We start from the raw sequence: 14,128 nt of genomic DNA on the forward strand, positions 1-14,128 counted from the left end.
CAGATCTTTATATATAATTTCCCTCCTAATGGGAGATAGTGAACTTTGTAATAAATCTTACTAAGAGGATCTCAGCACTACTGAAGGTAACTTCCTCCAGAAAAACTGTTGTTAGTAGTCTTCCTCTCGGCTTTATTTGTTCACAATCCAGTAGAATACTTAGGATTGTAGGTTCTATTTCTCTCACAGTCTTGGCTTTCTCTTTGATTTCCTGGCCGTACAAGTCATGAATGCTTTGATCTAAAGTGACAACTTATTCCTTAATATTGGCAGGTATTTGCAAACTATGAAGAATGAGCTTGTCTCAGAATGCTTATAAAGGGGAGACCACAATGGTAATGTCAGATTTAATTCTAATATACTTCTTGCGTATAGTAGCTAAGAGAATCAAATGTCAAAGACTGGCTTTGCTGTTAATGTGATCCCATAACTATACACGTACCAAAAAAAATCAATTTACTGTTTTACGACTTTCTTGAGGAGAGAGAAAAAAAGTTTTCAATATCTTAGTGACTACCTCATGGAAGCCATTCTTTTTGGTTCACAAATGTAATTGTTACTAAAGAAATGTTACAAATAGCCAAAATCTCATGGTTCAAAACCCACTAAAGCCTGCCTGACGTGGCTCAGTGGTTGAACATTGACCAATGAATCAGGAGGTCACAATTCCATTCGGGGCATATGCCCAGGTTGTGGACTCAATTCCCCAGACATGGGCCTGCAGGTAGCCAATTGGTGATTTTCTCTCTCTCTCATCATTGATGCTTCATCTCTCTCCCTCTTCCTTCCTCTCTGAAATGAATAATATATATATGTGTGTGTGTGTGTGTGTGTGTGTGTGTATTTTAAAACCACTAAAACATGCTTTTTTTTTTTTTAATTTCAGAGAAGAAAAGAGAGGGAGAGAGAGATAGAAACATCAGTGATGAGAAAGTCATTGATCGGCTGCCTCCTACTTGCCCCACACTGGGGATGTAGCCCACAACCAGGCTCTGACCAGGAATCCAACAGTGACCTTCTGATTCATAGGTCCACGCTGAACCACTGAGCCATGCCGGCCAGGCATATTCTTTTATTCGTAAATCAAAGAAAGTCATAAAGCACTTCTAATGACTCCAAAAATGCTCAGCCAAATATTTGAAATATTTTCTCGTGAGAATAAAATTCACATAAGACTTCCCAGAAAGAAGAAAAAAAAAAACTTCCCAGAGAATACTGTTATTTCTATTGTTGCTGACATAGAACTAAAACTCTAAGGATTTGTTTTAAAGTTTTATGATATATATAAAATAAACAATCACATATGTACTAAAAAGTTATCTCATTTTGACATCCAACTCTATAGAAAACCTATATTTATTCCATTATAAATACATGATACTTTAGTTTTCAAAGTGCTTTCATGTATTTATTTGATAAAGCAAAAGGCTATTTACCGTGTAGTAAAAATAGCAATTTCCTTCCTGATTTATTAAATAATTACTTTGAGTTGCATTTGAAAAGTAAGACTTTTATTTTAAATGCAAGGAAGTTATTCATAACTTTTTTTTTTAAAGAAAGGTCTGTTTGGTATTTTAGAAAATATCATTATTTAATGTATTCCATTAAGATTATAACCTGGGTCATTCTGGTCATTTTCCAGTCACCTGGTGACACCTGGTGCTAGTTGGGAAATGGTCCAGTGCAACATACAGACTTAGTTCAGATGCTGCCCAACACCCAGGTAATGGGGATTTTAAATGGTGATTGGCCCCTCAGTATAAAAATACCTTGCCTGGTTCTCACTCTTCTTATCTAAAAAAAAAAAAAAGAAATTATGCTAGAAAGTAACAACAAAACTTTGGCAATTTTTATACTTATAAAAGAATTATAAATCAGTTGAATTCAGCTTAACTCCCCACTCCTTTTCAGGGTGGTTAGTGAAATACCACTGCAGGCCACAAATAAAAAATCAGTTCAGCCTCTCAAGGCAGGCCAATAGCTGCTGGTAACCATGAATGGAAATATTTTATCGAGATATTTTTCAGTAGAAAAAAATCAGAGATACTCTAGCAGAGAGCAAAATTAAGCAAAATAGTTAAGTGTTGCTTTATAAAGATAAATCCTGTCAATTAATGCATATGTTTGTTTTGGCATGCTATTCGTGATTCTTCAATGGTAAAATCACTGAAGTCCTATTTTCTTTGGTCTATGTTATGGCTGTTGGAATTTATCCAAAACTGTTTATCATTTTCTATTTAATGGTTCCACAATTTCCTTTTATATTCTGCTTAGAACAGCTTCTTTTCATATAATCCTGAATTAATAGTAATATCAGGAAGAGGAACCAATATAAAAACCAGGATGTATATTTCAAGTGGCAAAATTAGTACTACCTAAGAGTATTCTTTAGGGTTTAGAAGTAGCCAAGGATTGAAGATGTTTCAGTGCTATTGCCAGAGAAAATATATTTGTTCAAAATATTTTTAAAAATTCTTTGCTGATCTATGAAATACTTTAAAATAAATCTCTTTGTCTCTTGTTCTTATCAGAGCTATTTGAATCCTGGAACACTGTGGGGAGTGAGGGGTAAGTAAAGCTATAATTTGCCTATAATTTGTTGTTGGTAATTGGAGAGGGTATGGGGGTCAGAGAAGTGGTTCTTTTAAAAGACCCCCTCAGGTTAAATAACTTCTAACATTGACCATTTTGGACTTGAAAAATTATATTTTGCTTTGTGTGTACTGTAATAAGCTTGAAAACTCAATACAGTATATGAATATTTTTTCAAAGTACATTTCTTTTTTTTATATATATATTTTTATTGATTTCAGAGAGGAAGGGAGAGGGAGAGAGAGATAGAAAGATCAATGATGAGAGAGAATCATTGATCGGCTGCCTCCTGCATGCCCCCTACTGGGGATCAAGCCCAAAACCCAGGCATGTGCCCTTGGCTGGAATCGAACCCGGAACCCTTCAGTCTGCAGGCCAACACTCTATCCATGAGCCAAACCAGCTAGGGCCAAAGCACATTTCATTTGTTCTTTTTTTTCTTTTGTTCTACTTTAATTACACAAGTATTAACTAGTAATAGCTTTAAATTTCCAACAAACATAAATATACATTTTTAAATGTTTTCTACTCTTTTGTTGTGAATGGTTTTGTTCCTTGGGAATATAAGGATCTTGCTCATTGTAACAAAATATGTGAGATTGTTGAATTTTTCTTTTAAAGTACTATGGAGATAACTAAGTAGAGCTGTGTGTAATAATTTACCAGAAAAACCTAATGCCTAAGTCTAGGTCAGTATATTTGGGTTTAAGTTACACTACTAGCATTTCAAATAGTGGCAATTCTCTTAACTCATTGTGAAAATTCCTAAAAATATATATAAAAAGAGGCAAATAAGAGCTATGTAGAATATCAAAAGCCAATATTATGACATCAAGTTTTTCTGAGCTTTCTATAATTTATCTTGTTCTAATTACTTCCATGTTGGGGTATTCTTGGGGTCAACATGAAGTTCATTATAAAAATCAAACACTATTCCATTATGTGGTGTCATGTATGCACTGCAATCCAAGAGCAAGGAATGGAAGCACTCATTGCTGGTACAGGCAATAAAAGGAGCAGTGTTTGTAGAGAATTTAAAAACACTAAAACTTATGAAAAGTCATCTGCTTTTTATTTTCAGGATCAAGGTAAACAATGACAGTGATAAAATATTCCTTCCTGTTGGCAGACTCCCCCTACCCCAACCTTTGAACACTTTTGCCCATATGAGCTCTAAAATACAACATACCCGACCTAACCGGTTTGGCTCAGTGGATAGAGCGTCGGCCTGCAGACTGAAAGGTCCCAGGTTCGATTCCGGTCAAGGGCATGTACCTTGGTTGCGGGCACATCCCCAGTGGGAGGTATGCAGGAGGCAGCTGATCGATGTTTCTCTCTCATCGATGTTTCTAACTTTCTATCCCCCTCCCTTCCTTTCTGTAAAAAAATCAATAAAATATATAAAAAAATAAATAAAATACAACATACCCAATGCATTGAAGGAAGATCTTATTCCCACCTTTTATTTTCAATTTTGAAAATATAAATGTAGAAGAATGTGTTATCAGTACTAGTGAAGGCAGCCTACAGCCTGTAATAACTTCTTTTTTTTTTTTTTTTTTTTCAAATTTTTATTAAGGTATTATATGTGTACATATCTTACCATTGCCCCCCACCCCCACCCCACTCCCATACATGCCCTCACCCCCCAATGTTTTGCATCCGTTGGTTACTCTTATATACATGCATATAAGTCCTTCAGTTGATCTCTTATTTCCCCCACCTCTCCCTAACCTTACCCCTGTAATTTGACAGTCTGTTTGATGCTTTACTGCCTCTGTAACTATCTTTTTGTTCATCAGTTTATAATGTTTTTCATTATCCCCAAATGAGTGGGATCATGTGGTATTTTTCTTTCATTGACTGGCTTATTTCACTTAGCATAATGTTCTCTAATTCCATCCAAGTGCCTACAAATGGTAGTAATTCCTTCTTTTTTACGGCAGCATAGTATTCCATTGTGTAGATGTACCATAGTTTTCTGATCCAGTCATCTGCTGATGGGCACCTAGGCTGTTTCCAAATCTTAGCTATTGTAAATTGTGCTGCTATGAACATAGGGGTGCATATATCCTTTCTGATTGGTGTTTCTGGTTTCTTAGGATATATTCCTAGGAGTGGGATTACTGGGTCAAATGGGAGTTCCATTTTCAGTTTTTTGAGGAAACTCCATACTGTTCTCCACAGTGGCTGCACCAGTCTGCATTCCCACCAGCAGTGCACGAGGGTTCCTTTTTCTCCGCATCCTCGCCAACACTTGTCGTTTGTTGATTTGTTGATGATAGCCATTCTGACAGGTGTGAGATGGTATCGCATTGTTGTTTTGATTTGCATCTCTCGGATAATTAGTGACTTTGAGCATGTTTTCATGTGTCTCTTGGCCTTCCTTCTGTCTTCTTTCGAAAAGCTTCTATTTAGGTCCGTTGCCCATTTTTTTATTGGATCATTTATCTTCCTTTTATTAAGTTGTATAAGCTGCCTGTAGATGTTGGAAATTAAACCTTTATCAGTGATACCATTTGCAAATATGTTCTCCCATACAGTGGGGTTTCTTGTTGTTTTGTTGATGGTTTCTTTTGCTGTGCAAAAGCTTTTTATTTTGATGTAGTCCCATTTGTTTATTTTCTGTTTGGCTTCCATTGCCCTAGGGGCAGTATCACTGAAAAAGTTCTTTTGGCATATGTCTGAGATTTTGCTGCCTGTGGATTCCTCTAGTATTTTTATGGTTTCCCGTCTTATATTTAAGTCCTGTACCCTGTAATAACTTCTTTTTAAAAAAAAATTATTGATTTGAGAGAGACAGAAAGTGGGAGGGGGGAGAGAGAGAAACATTGACTTGTTGTTCCACTTATTTATGCATTCATTTGCTGCTGCTTCTATGTTCCTTGACCATGGATCAAACCCACAACCCTGGCATATTGGGGACAACACTCTAACCAACTGACCTAACTGGCCAGAGGTGTAATAACTTTAAATGTAAAATATACATAAGAGCCAGCCAGTGTGACTCAGGGGTTGAGCACTGACTTATGAACCAGGAGGTCATGATTTGATTCCCAGTCAGGACACATGCCTGGGTTGTGGACTTGATCCCCAGAAGGGGGCATGTAGGAGGCAGCTGATAAATGGATTCTCTTTCATCACTGAAGTTTCTATCTCTCCCTCTTTCTTCCTCTCTGAAATCAATAAAAATATCTTAAAAGTAAAATAAAATATATATAATGCATATTGTTAAAATTCCAGTGAAGTTGAGAGAGGAATTGTGGACATGAGCTTACAGATATTATAGACATTGAACATTCAGATATCGATACTCCAGTGATTTAAAGTCACAAGTATGTGCCTAAGAAAATAATTGAAAGAGCCAAATATGTCACACTTGCATTTAATGCGTAAGAATTTGTGTGGACTATAGAACCACTGAGGATTTGACTCCTGGGCATTTCATTCTAAGACTTAGCATAAGACCTGTGTGTGTGTGTGTGTGTGTTTCATATAAGACACACATTCTTGAATAAGGATTTATCATTTTATTGACCTAATACAAGCCAATTGGCTAGTGGCAATCAAGTCCACTTAGTGAAGTCCATGTGTATTTTAGCTGACACCTTGGACCCTGAGTTCATAAAGATAACAAGAACCGTGGGACCAAAAAAGAAAAAAAACAATTAGCAAAAGAAAAACATTAAAGCATAAAAGCATCTTTATTGATGTTATTATGGCCATAGCTACCTATACTTACAGAATTCTCCAACACTGTTACCTATAACACTTGAGATAGGAAAGGAACTAGTACTTTTCGGATGCAGACATGTCTTCTTTCAAAGGCTCTGGTATGAGTGGGGGTGGGGGACCCATAATGAACAAAAATAAGAAAACCATAAACATTTTATATACATGCAAAAAGGCAAACAAAATGACAAAATGTTTAGACTAAAGAAATCATGTGAAATAGAAAGTAAAACTTATTAGTAATATATGTAAAAAAATAATTTTACTTGCCTTGAGCAGATGCCTTAATTTTTCTTTCCTTTGTGAGGGCACTAAACTAAAATGACAAGAGGTTCACTTCAGAATACATTATTCAGGATATTATTTATATGTATGTGTATTTATATAGCATATAAAGGATATATGTTTAACTGGAGGAAGGAAAAATCTGTACCTCTAATATTTAGAAGTCAGTTCACATTTGCATTATCAAATCTAATCACTGTTGGTTGGATAAACCTTTTATTTTGAGTTGGCTTTCAGAAAATGTATTTATATTGCCACAGATAAAACAAATATGTGTCAATTTCTTGGGCAAGCAGGATTCCAGTATCAAAATACATTCTTACATGATTTATTTCTAAATTATTTAAAATTGGGACCTTCATTAATAAATATATATTTACCCTATATAATAAAAGGCTAATATACAAATTGTCCCCTTGACCAGGAGTTTGACCAGGAGTTCAACCAGGAGTTTGACCAGGGGGTGGGGCCGGCCAGCCAACCGCCGGCGGCCCCTCCCCCTGGCTGGCCCCGTCCGATTGGCCCCAATCGAGGCAGGCCAGCCAGACCCCACCTGTGCACAAATTTGTGCACTGGGCCTCTAGTTAATATACAATTGCTATGCTTTGTTAAGGCACTGGTGTTGCCATTATATATTTATATATACATTACATAGGATACACATTAAATATATGTCATACAAAACAAAGGCAAAAGGAGGAGAGTCACTTAAAACCAGAATCTGACTTCAAACAGTCTGTTTTAGTTTATAAATTCATTGTTTGAAGCAGTTTCTCATTGGGCCAATGTTATAAACTGTAGTTCATTTCCCAGGTAAGTCCCCAGTAGTCTATTTAACCCATAATTTAAGTGAATTTTAGTACCATGCTTAAGAGATATATAAACTATTCACCAATTTAGAAGTTTATATTGGTTTGGTTTTCTTTTCCTATAGCTGTGGGACCAGGAAACCCTACTCCCTAGGGGCTAGAAACTAAAAAAAGGAACCATTAAGTCTTTGAGCACAGGGAATAGTTTGGGTCTTAGGTAAGGTGGTCAGGCTCAACAGCAGCAGAGAAAGGGGCAAAAGAAAAAAATAGTAGCAGCATCAGATAAGAAAAAATCAAGTCAGCAAGGGAGTGAGTGACTCATTGAGTAGGCATCTATAAAGGTGTTTTTTGCTACTATCCCACCCAACATTAATTAATTTAAGAAACAACTTTAAGTGAAACTTTGAAAAAGTAATAAAAATCAAAATGTAAGTAAAAAAGTAAAAAAAAATCTCTCTAGTCATTATAAGGGAATATTTTCTGTGATTGAAAAATACAGTGCAAAAGTAAAAACTGTATTATATTGGGCAAATCAATATTTAGTTCTTAATCCCAAATGAAGTTATTATATAATAAGGTTTAAACAAAAAAATATTGAAGTGCCAAAACCGGTTTGGCTCAGTGGATAGAGCGTCGGCCTGCGGACTGAAGGGTCCCGGGTTCGATTCCGGTCAAGGGCATGTACCTTGGTTGCGGGCACATCCCCAGTGGGAGGTGTGCAGGAGGCAGCTGATCGATGTTTCTCTCTCATCGATGTTTCTAGCTCTCTATCCCTCTCCCTTCCTCTCTGTAAAGTATCAATAAAATATATTTTAAAAAAAATATTGAAGAAAATTTTTTACTTACTTCCTTATAGCCCCAATGTAGTCTGGCCTGTCTGGGTGCAAAGCCTGACTAAACAGATTGTAGAGAAAATTCTCAGATGAAGTGCATCATATTATTAAAGATCCTCTGGCTCGACTTAAAGCTTTATAGGTGTACTAGCGGTCTGGTGCACGGTTCGTGCACAGGTGGGGTCCCTCAGCCTGGCCTGCGCCCTCTCGCAATCTGGGACCCCTTGGGGGATGTCGGACTGCCAGTTTCGGCCTGATAACCTGGCCTTCGTGGATCGGGCAAAAATCGTCAGTCCAACATCCCCCGAGGGATGTAGTAGTGTGTGAAGCGGCAGGCAGCCGGGGAGGAGTCCAAGCCCAGGCCAGGCACCGCCGCTTCTGCTCATCCCAGCCCCGCTGAAACTGCCACGGCTGGGTAGCACTGCCGCGGAGGCAGAAGAGTCTTGTTCCGTAGCTGTGCTCGCCAGTCACGAGCCAGGCATCTGGCTCCCGTCAGTCAGCTGTGGGAGTGCACTGACCACCAGGGGGCAGTTCCTGCATTGAGCGTCTGCCCCCTGGTGGTCAGTGTGCATCATAGCAACTGGTCAAACAGTCAACCAGTCACATAGGGTTTTATATATATAGGTTCCATGTGACCAGATATAGTTTCCTTGAAATGTTAGAATGCTTTAGTGTTATTCTATTATTGCTTCCCTATTCCATAGAACTGCACTCATTTCTCCCATTTTTAGTAGCATAAAGAGAGAGATGTTGGATAGAGCAGGAAAGAAATGAAAACTTATATTCCATAATATTATCAAACCCAGAAAAAGAACAGAAGCCATGTTTAAAAAATCAAGACTGATCACTCAACCTCTGTGGGTTCTAGGACCATAAATTAACCTTAATCCACAAACCTAGCCAGTTGCCTTAGCCCACAGACTACATTTTGGCACAGGTTTTTAGCTGTGTCAATACATATATAGTAGGTGATTTTCCCTCTGACATAAGCAATATTTAACTGGATCTTTTTAAAATAACAAAAATATACTTGTATTTGAAAATAACAATAACAAACATAAGATATAATTATTGCATTATAACATACTTACATAATAATAAATAATATACTTTTACATTATATAATAATATACATTTGATGGATATACAGTTTATTATTCTACTCTTTGTCTTATTCTTCAAATATGCCTGGAAAAGAATTTTAGACAAATTTATAAGTGGAAATATTTAAATGTTCCATTACTTGACAGTAATGGAAAATGTGTGTTTGGTTATTATGGAAAAGCAAATTAAAAGTTCTATTAATAACTACCTAAGTTTTTAAGTCACTTGGTTTCCTAGCTATTTCAATGGAATCAGCAGTCATAGATCCAACCCCAACTCCAAGACTGGACCTTCGTAATGATAGTTCCAAGGCAGAAATCTGACGTAACGCTTTGCGACACAATTTTACAGGCATGACACCATGAAGCTGTCCCACGTTTCCCATTGGCTGAATTTGGGGTGATGGTTGACTGTGAGGTTTTGTAAACTGATTTTCATCTATTTCTGTTTTATCCTCGTCGCTTAACAAATGCCCTCTAGTGGGTGCTAAAGAGCTATAAATTGGAGGTAATTCAGGGCCGTCTTCCCAGAGCTTCTGAGAATTTGTTTGTGTTCTTGAGCTGCTTGCTGAACTGTCTAATTCTCTTTCCCTTCCACTTAATTTCATACTTTCAGTTCTGGATGCCCATTTTAATTCTTCTGAAACCATGCTTGCTTCTTCTGGGTTTAGGACTCCATCTCCAGCATCATGATCTAAAAATAATCCAAAAAGCAAAGAAAATTAGAGAGTTCCTCAAAAGTCGGTATTTTAGTCATGACATCCTAACGTTATTACATTAGTGTTTTTCTTTTTTATTGAGTTTATTGGGCTGATATCTACACTAATAAAAGAGAAACATGCAAATTGACCATACCTCTGCTATACCCACCAGCCATGCCCACCAGCCAATCAGGAGTGAGTATGCAAATTAATCCAACAAAGATGGTGGCAGCCACGGAGCTGGAGCAAGCAGGAGGCTTGGGTTGCCCCCAGCAATGGAGGAAACCAAGCTTCCCACCCGCCCTGGCCTCCGCTCAAGGCTACAAAGTTTCAATTATAGAAGATAAATAAATCCCAGATACCTGCTTCCAGCCAGCCCTGGCCTCCGCTCAAGGAGGCGCTGGAAAAAAAAAAAAAAAGAAAAGGAAAAAAGGAGGGGCTGGGAGCCTGGATCACCAGGGGGCATAGCCAGCCTGAAAACAGCCCTCAGCTCCTCACCCAGGCTGGCCACACTCCCATGGGGTGAGGGTCCCCGCTGGGGGGCTTGACAAGCCTGAAAACAGCCCGCAGCCCCTCACCCAGGCCGCCCCATGCCCCAAGGGAACCCCCACCCTGATCCAGGACACCCTTCAGGTCAAACCAGCCAGCCCCCACCCGTGCACCAGGCCTCTATACTAATAAAAGGGTAATATGCTAATTAGACTGGGAGACCTTCCAGGAGACCTTCCGGACATTCTTCTGGACAAAGCCATGGTGGCGGGGCCGAAGTAGAGGCGGTTAGAGGCCAAGAGGGGAGGGCAGTTGTGGGTGATCAGGCCAGGAGAGGATGGCAGTTGTGAGTGATCAGACTGGTGGGGGGCGGGGCCATTGGAGGTAAGCAGACCAGCAGGGGGGCCAGTTAGGGGCAAGTAGGATGTCAGTGGGGGTCAGTTGGAGGTGATCAAGACAGCGGGGGGGGGGGCAGTTTGAAGTGAGCAGGACAGCAGGGGGGCAGTTGGGGGCAGGCAAGCAGGCCAGTGGGGAGGGAAAGTGGGGTGAGCAGGCCAGCAGGGGGGGCAGTTGGGGGTGAGCAGGCTGGCGGGGGGGGCAGTTGGGGCGAGAAGGCCAGCAGGCAGAGTGGTTAGGGGCAATCAGGCAGGCAGGCAGGCAGGTGAGCGGTTAGGAGCCAGCAGTCCCGGATTGCAAGAGGGATGTCCGACTGCCGGTTGAGGCCCGATCCCTGTAAACCAGCAGAAGGACATCCTTCGAGGGGTCCCAGATTGGAGAGAGTGCAGGCCAGGCTGAGGGACACCCCCGCCCGTGTGCACGAATTTCGTGCACCAGGCCACTAGGTGGTTAATAAAATTATATAGGTTTTCAAGTGTGGTAATTACATTATTATCACTCATAAATTGTCTTTCAGCTTTTTTTGTTAAATAATTTCTTAGACAAATATTATTGTGAATATGAACTATTCTGATTTTATTTTGAGACATCTTGCATGTGAATAACTAAGAACTTTTTCTCTGGAACAAAGTTGAAAAATAGTCTGCTAGTGATTTTGGTACTCCCTGGAAACACAGAAGTGTTTAGGCCTCTCTGGTGCCCTTCCAACCTGCCCTCCACTGGGATTGCCACTGGTGAACACATTCTAAATCCTAGCTAAGTGAAGCCAGCACTGGAGAATACTGTCTCTGCCCCATATCTCCAGCGACTCTTCTGGACTTGGCATTATGTGTGTGAAAATCTAGTCTTGATAGGAGGGTTCTACTCTCTGAATATACTCCGGGGTTCTATTATCAAAATGGAGATGGGAGCAAAGCCCCTCAGTGAGGGACTCTCTGCTGGAACAAAGCCTGAGGTTCTCAAATTATAGAATCATCAAACAGCAAAGACAAAAACTTGCTTAAGGGAAGCAGGTACTGGACCTCATATAATGAAAAATGCCAACTTTAACATATGTGGACACATGATTAGTACACTTCTAGACCTACGAACATCAAGTTTAAAAACAGAAGTTGCACAATGGCAACTCCCAAGACAAATCTGACCCACAGGTAGGTTTTAGTAAGCCTATAATACCTGACCAAAAATTTGAAAATTGGAAAGTTTCATATAAAAATATAGACTTCCAACATTTCTAGAAAAAAAGAGAGAACTGACAATTTCTGAACAGCAACTGGAACAGAGTTGCCCCTCTCCACTTAGACAACAGCTGCAGTCCCCTCTACTCACTTTGGCTTCCCTGGCTCCTGCAGTCATGTTAGTTTGTGACTCCTGGTTTAAAACATAATTTGTTTTCTAGTACTTAAAATTCTCTCAAAAAACACCTGAATAAGCAACACCTGACATAGATCCTCACATAGAACTAGCACAGTGGTCAGCAAACTGTGGCTCGCAAGCCGCGGTTTGCCGCTCTGTTGACTAATGAATTTGCTGACCACTGAACTAGCAGATCCTCACAAAGCTGACCACAGACAGTGCTCCCAAGGTTTGCTTCACATTAGAGTCAATAGGAAGTTTTAAAAATCCTAATGCCCAGGTCACAGTGACACATGCGGAAGAACACAGATGGGCTCGCTGGAGAAGCCCACTCCCAAGCCAGTCTTGGATTCTTCACAATAGAAAGTTTCCCTCTTCCAGAATTTTACCATTAGGGAACAAATTAGAGAAAGATTACAGTAATTCACCCAAGGTCACACAGCTAGTAAAATAAATTAGGAGATCTTATTTTTTCTTCTTGTTTTATTAAACCCAGATCTTCTGATTCTAGTATCCTCACAGAGTTTTATAGTGATTTAAATTGATACATGGATAGAGACTGAAATATATAAACAAGTGCATAGACTGCATGTCCATATAAACTGATTCTATTCTCATAAAATATGTTACAAAACAGATGCACTATACAGAGACATGACCCAAAAGTGACCACAATATTTTGGTCAAAAGATTAATTTTTTAAAAATATATTTTATTGATTTGTTTACGGAGAGGAAGGGAGAGGGATAGTTAGAAACATCGATGAGAGAGAAACGTCAATCAGCTGCCTACTGCACATCCCCTACTGGGGATGTGCCCACAACCAAGGTACATGCCCTGGGAACCTTCAGTCCGCAGGCCAACGCTCTATCCACTGAGCCAAACTGGGTAGGGCAAAAGATTAATTTTTATGCATTTGAAAATGCTAAAAATACTCAAAGAAGATAAATACAAGCCCAATAGGCAGACAATGAAAAGAGTACTATAAAAACTAATGAAATGAATACCAATTAATATGTATTAACTAGAGGCCTGATGCACAAAATTCATGCAAGAGTAAGCCTTCCTTCCCCCGCCTGCCAGCACTGGCTTCCCTCTGGCACCCGGGACCTGGGTCTCCCTCCGGGACCTGGGTTTCTCTCGCAGCCCTGGCTTCATCTGGAAGGTGGTCCGGAAGGACATCTGGTCTAATTAGCATATTATGCTTTTATTATTATAGATTAGGATACTATTAAGCATATAGTATTTTTTAGAAAACTCAGAATTTAATATGTTTAAGTTGCTATATTTTATAATTCAAACCAATCTTGTTTAGTATCATTATTATTAGAGTAACATTTTGAGATGATATAATACAAGCTATATTCCCAATATGATTCCAACTTTATTTTTTTTTTTAAAGCATGAGGAAAATACTGACAAGAATTATACTAAATGTTAATAGTTCTGGATAGAATTATGGGTGTGTTTTTTTGCTATATTTTTCAAATTTTTCTATAATGACTATATATCACTTTTTATAGACAAAAATAAAAGTTTTTAAGATGGGTCAAAATAGAATAGTAAATTAGCTGAAATCGTATCTTTTTTTTTTAAATCCTCACCCGAGGATATTTTTTCCATTGATCTTTACAGAGAGAGTGGAAGGGAGTTACTTTAGGTTAGGGCAGTCGTCAGCAAACTCATTAGTCAACAGAGCCAAATATCAACAGTACAACGACTGAAATTTCTTTTGAGAGCCAAATTTTTTAAACTTAAACTATATAGGTAGGTACATTGTTATTAACTTAATTAGGGTACTCCTTCAGTCGCACTGTACGTGTGCGCCTGCA

General features: G+C 39.0%; 1 protein-coding gene and 1 long non-coding RNA gene across 3 annotated transcripts in view; one reads left to right on the forward strand and one right to left on the reverse strand.

The window, feature by feature from the left end:
* LOC308248425 overlaps window positions 1–14,128 on the forward strand; it is a 44,004-nt gene that overhangs the window by 10,350 nt on the left and 19,526 nt on the right. Inside the window, exons 3-4 of the long non-coding RNA XR_013960611.1 lie at window positions 274–335; window positions 2,532–2,568. This is a non-coding gene — a long non-coding RNA (uncharacterized lncRNA). The remainder of the gene's footprint in view (window positions 1–273; window positions 336–2,531; window positions 2,569–14,128) is intronic.
* Window positions 9,436–14,128, reverse strand: part of QNG1 (Q-nucleotide N-glycosylase 1) — a gene marked incomplete at its 5' end in the record, with an annotated part of 112,945 nt that continues 108,252 nt past the window's right edge. For both annotated transcript variants that reach the window (XM_080668370.1, XM_080668371.1), the window contains one exon: window positions 9,436–10,048. In XM_080668370.1, the coding sequence (XP_080524496.1) occupies window positions 9,564–10,048 (485 nt within the window). In that variant the 3' untranslated portion in view covers window positions 9,436–9,563. The remainder of the gene's footprint in view (window positions 10,049–14,128) is intronic.

Source organism: Plecotus auritus, assembly GCF_963455305.1.
Source record: "Plecotus auritus genome assembly, chromosome: 5".
Taxonomy (NCBI): domain Eukaryota; kingdom Metazoa; phylum Chordata; class Mammalia; order Chiroptera; family Vespertilionidae; genus Plecotus; species Plecotus auritus.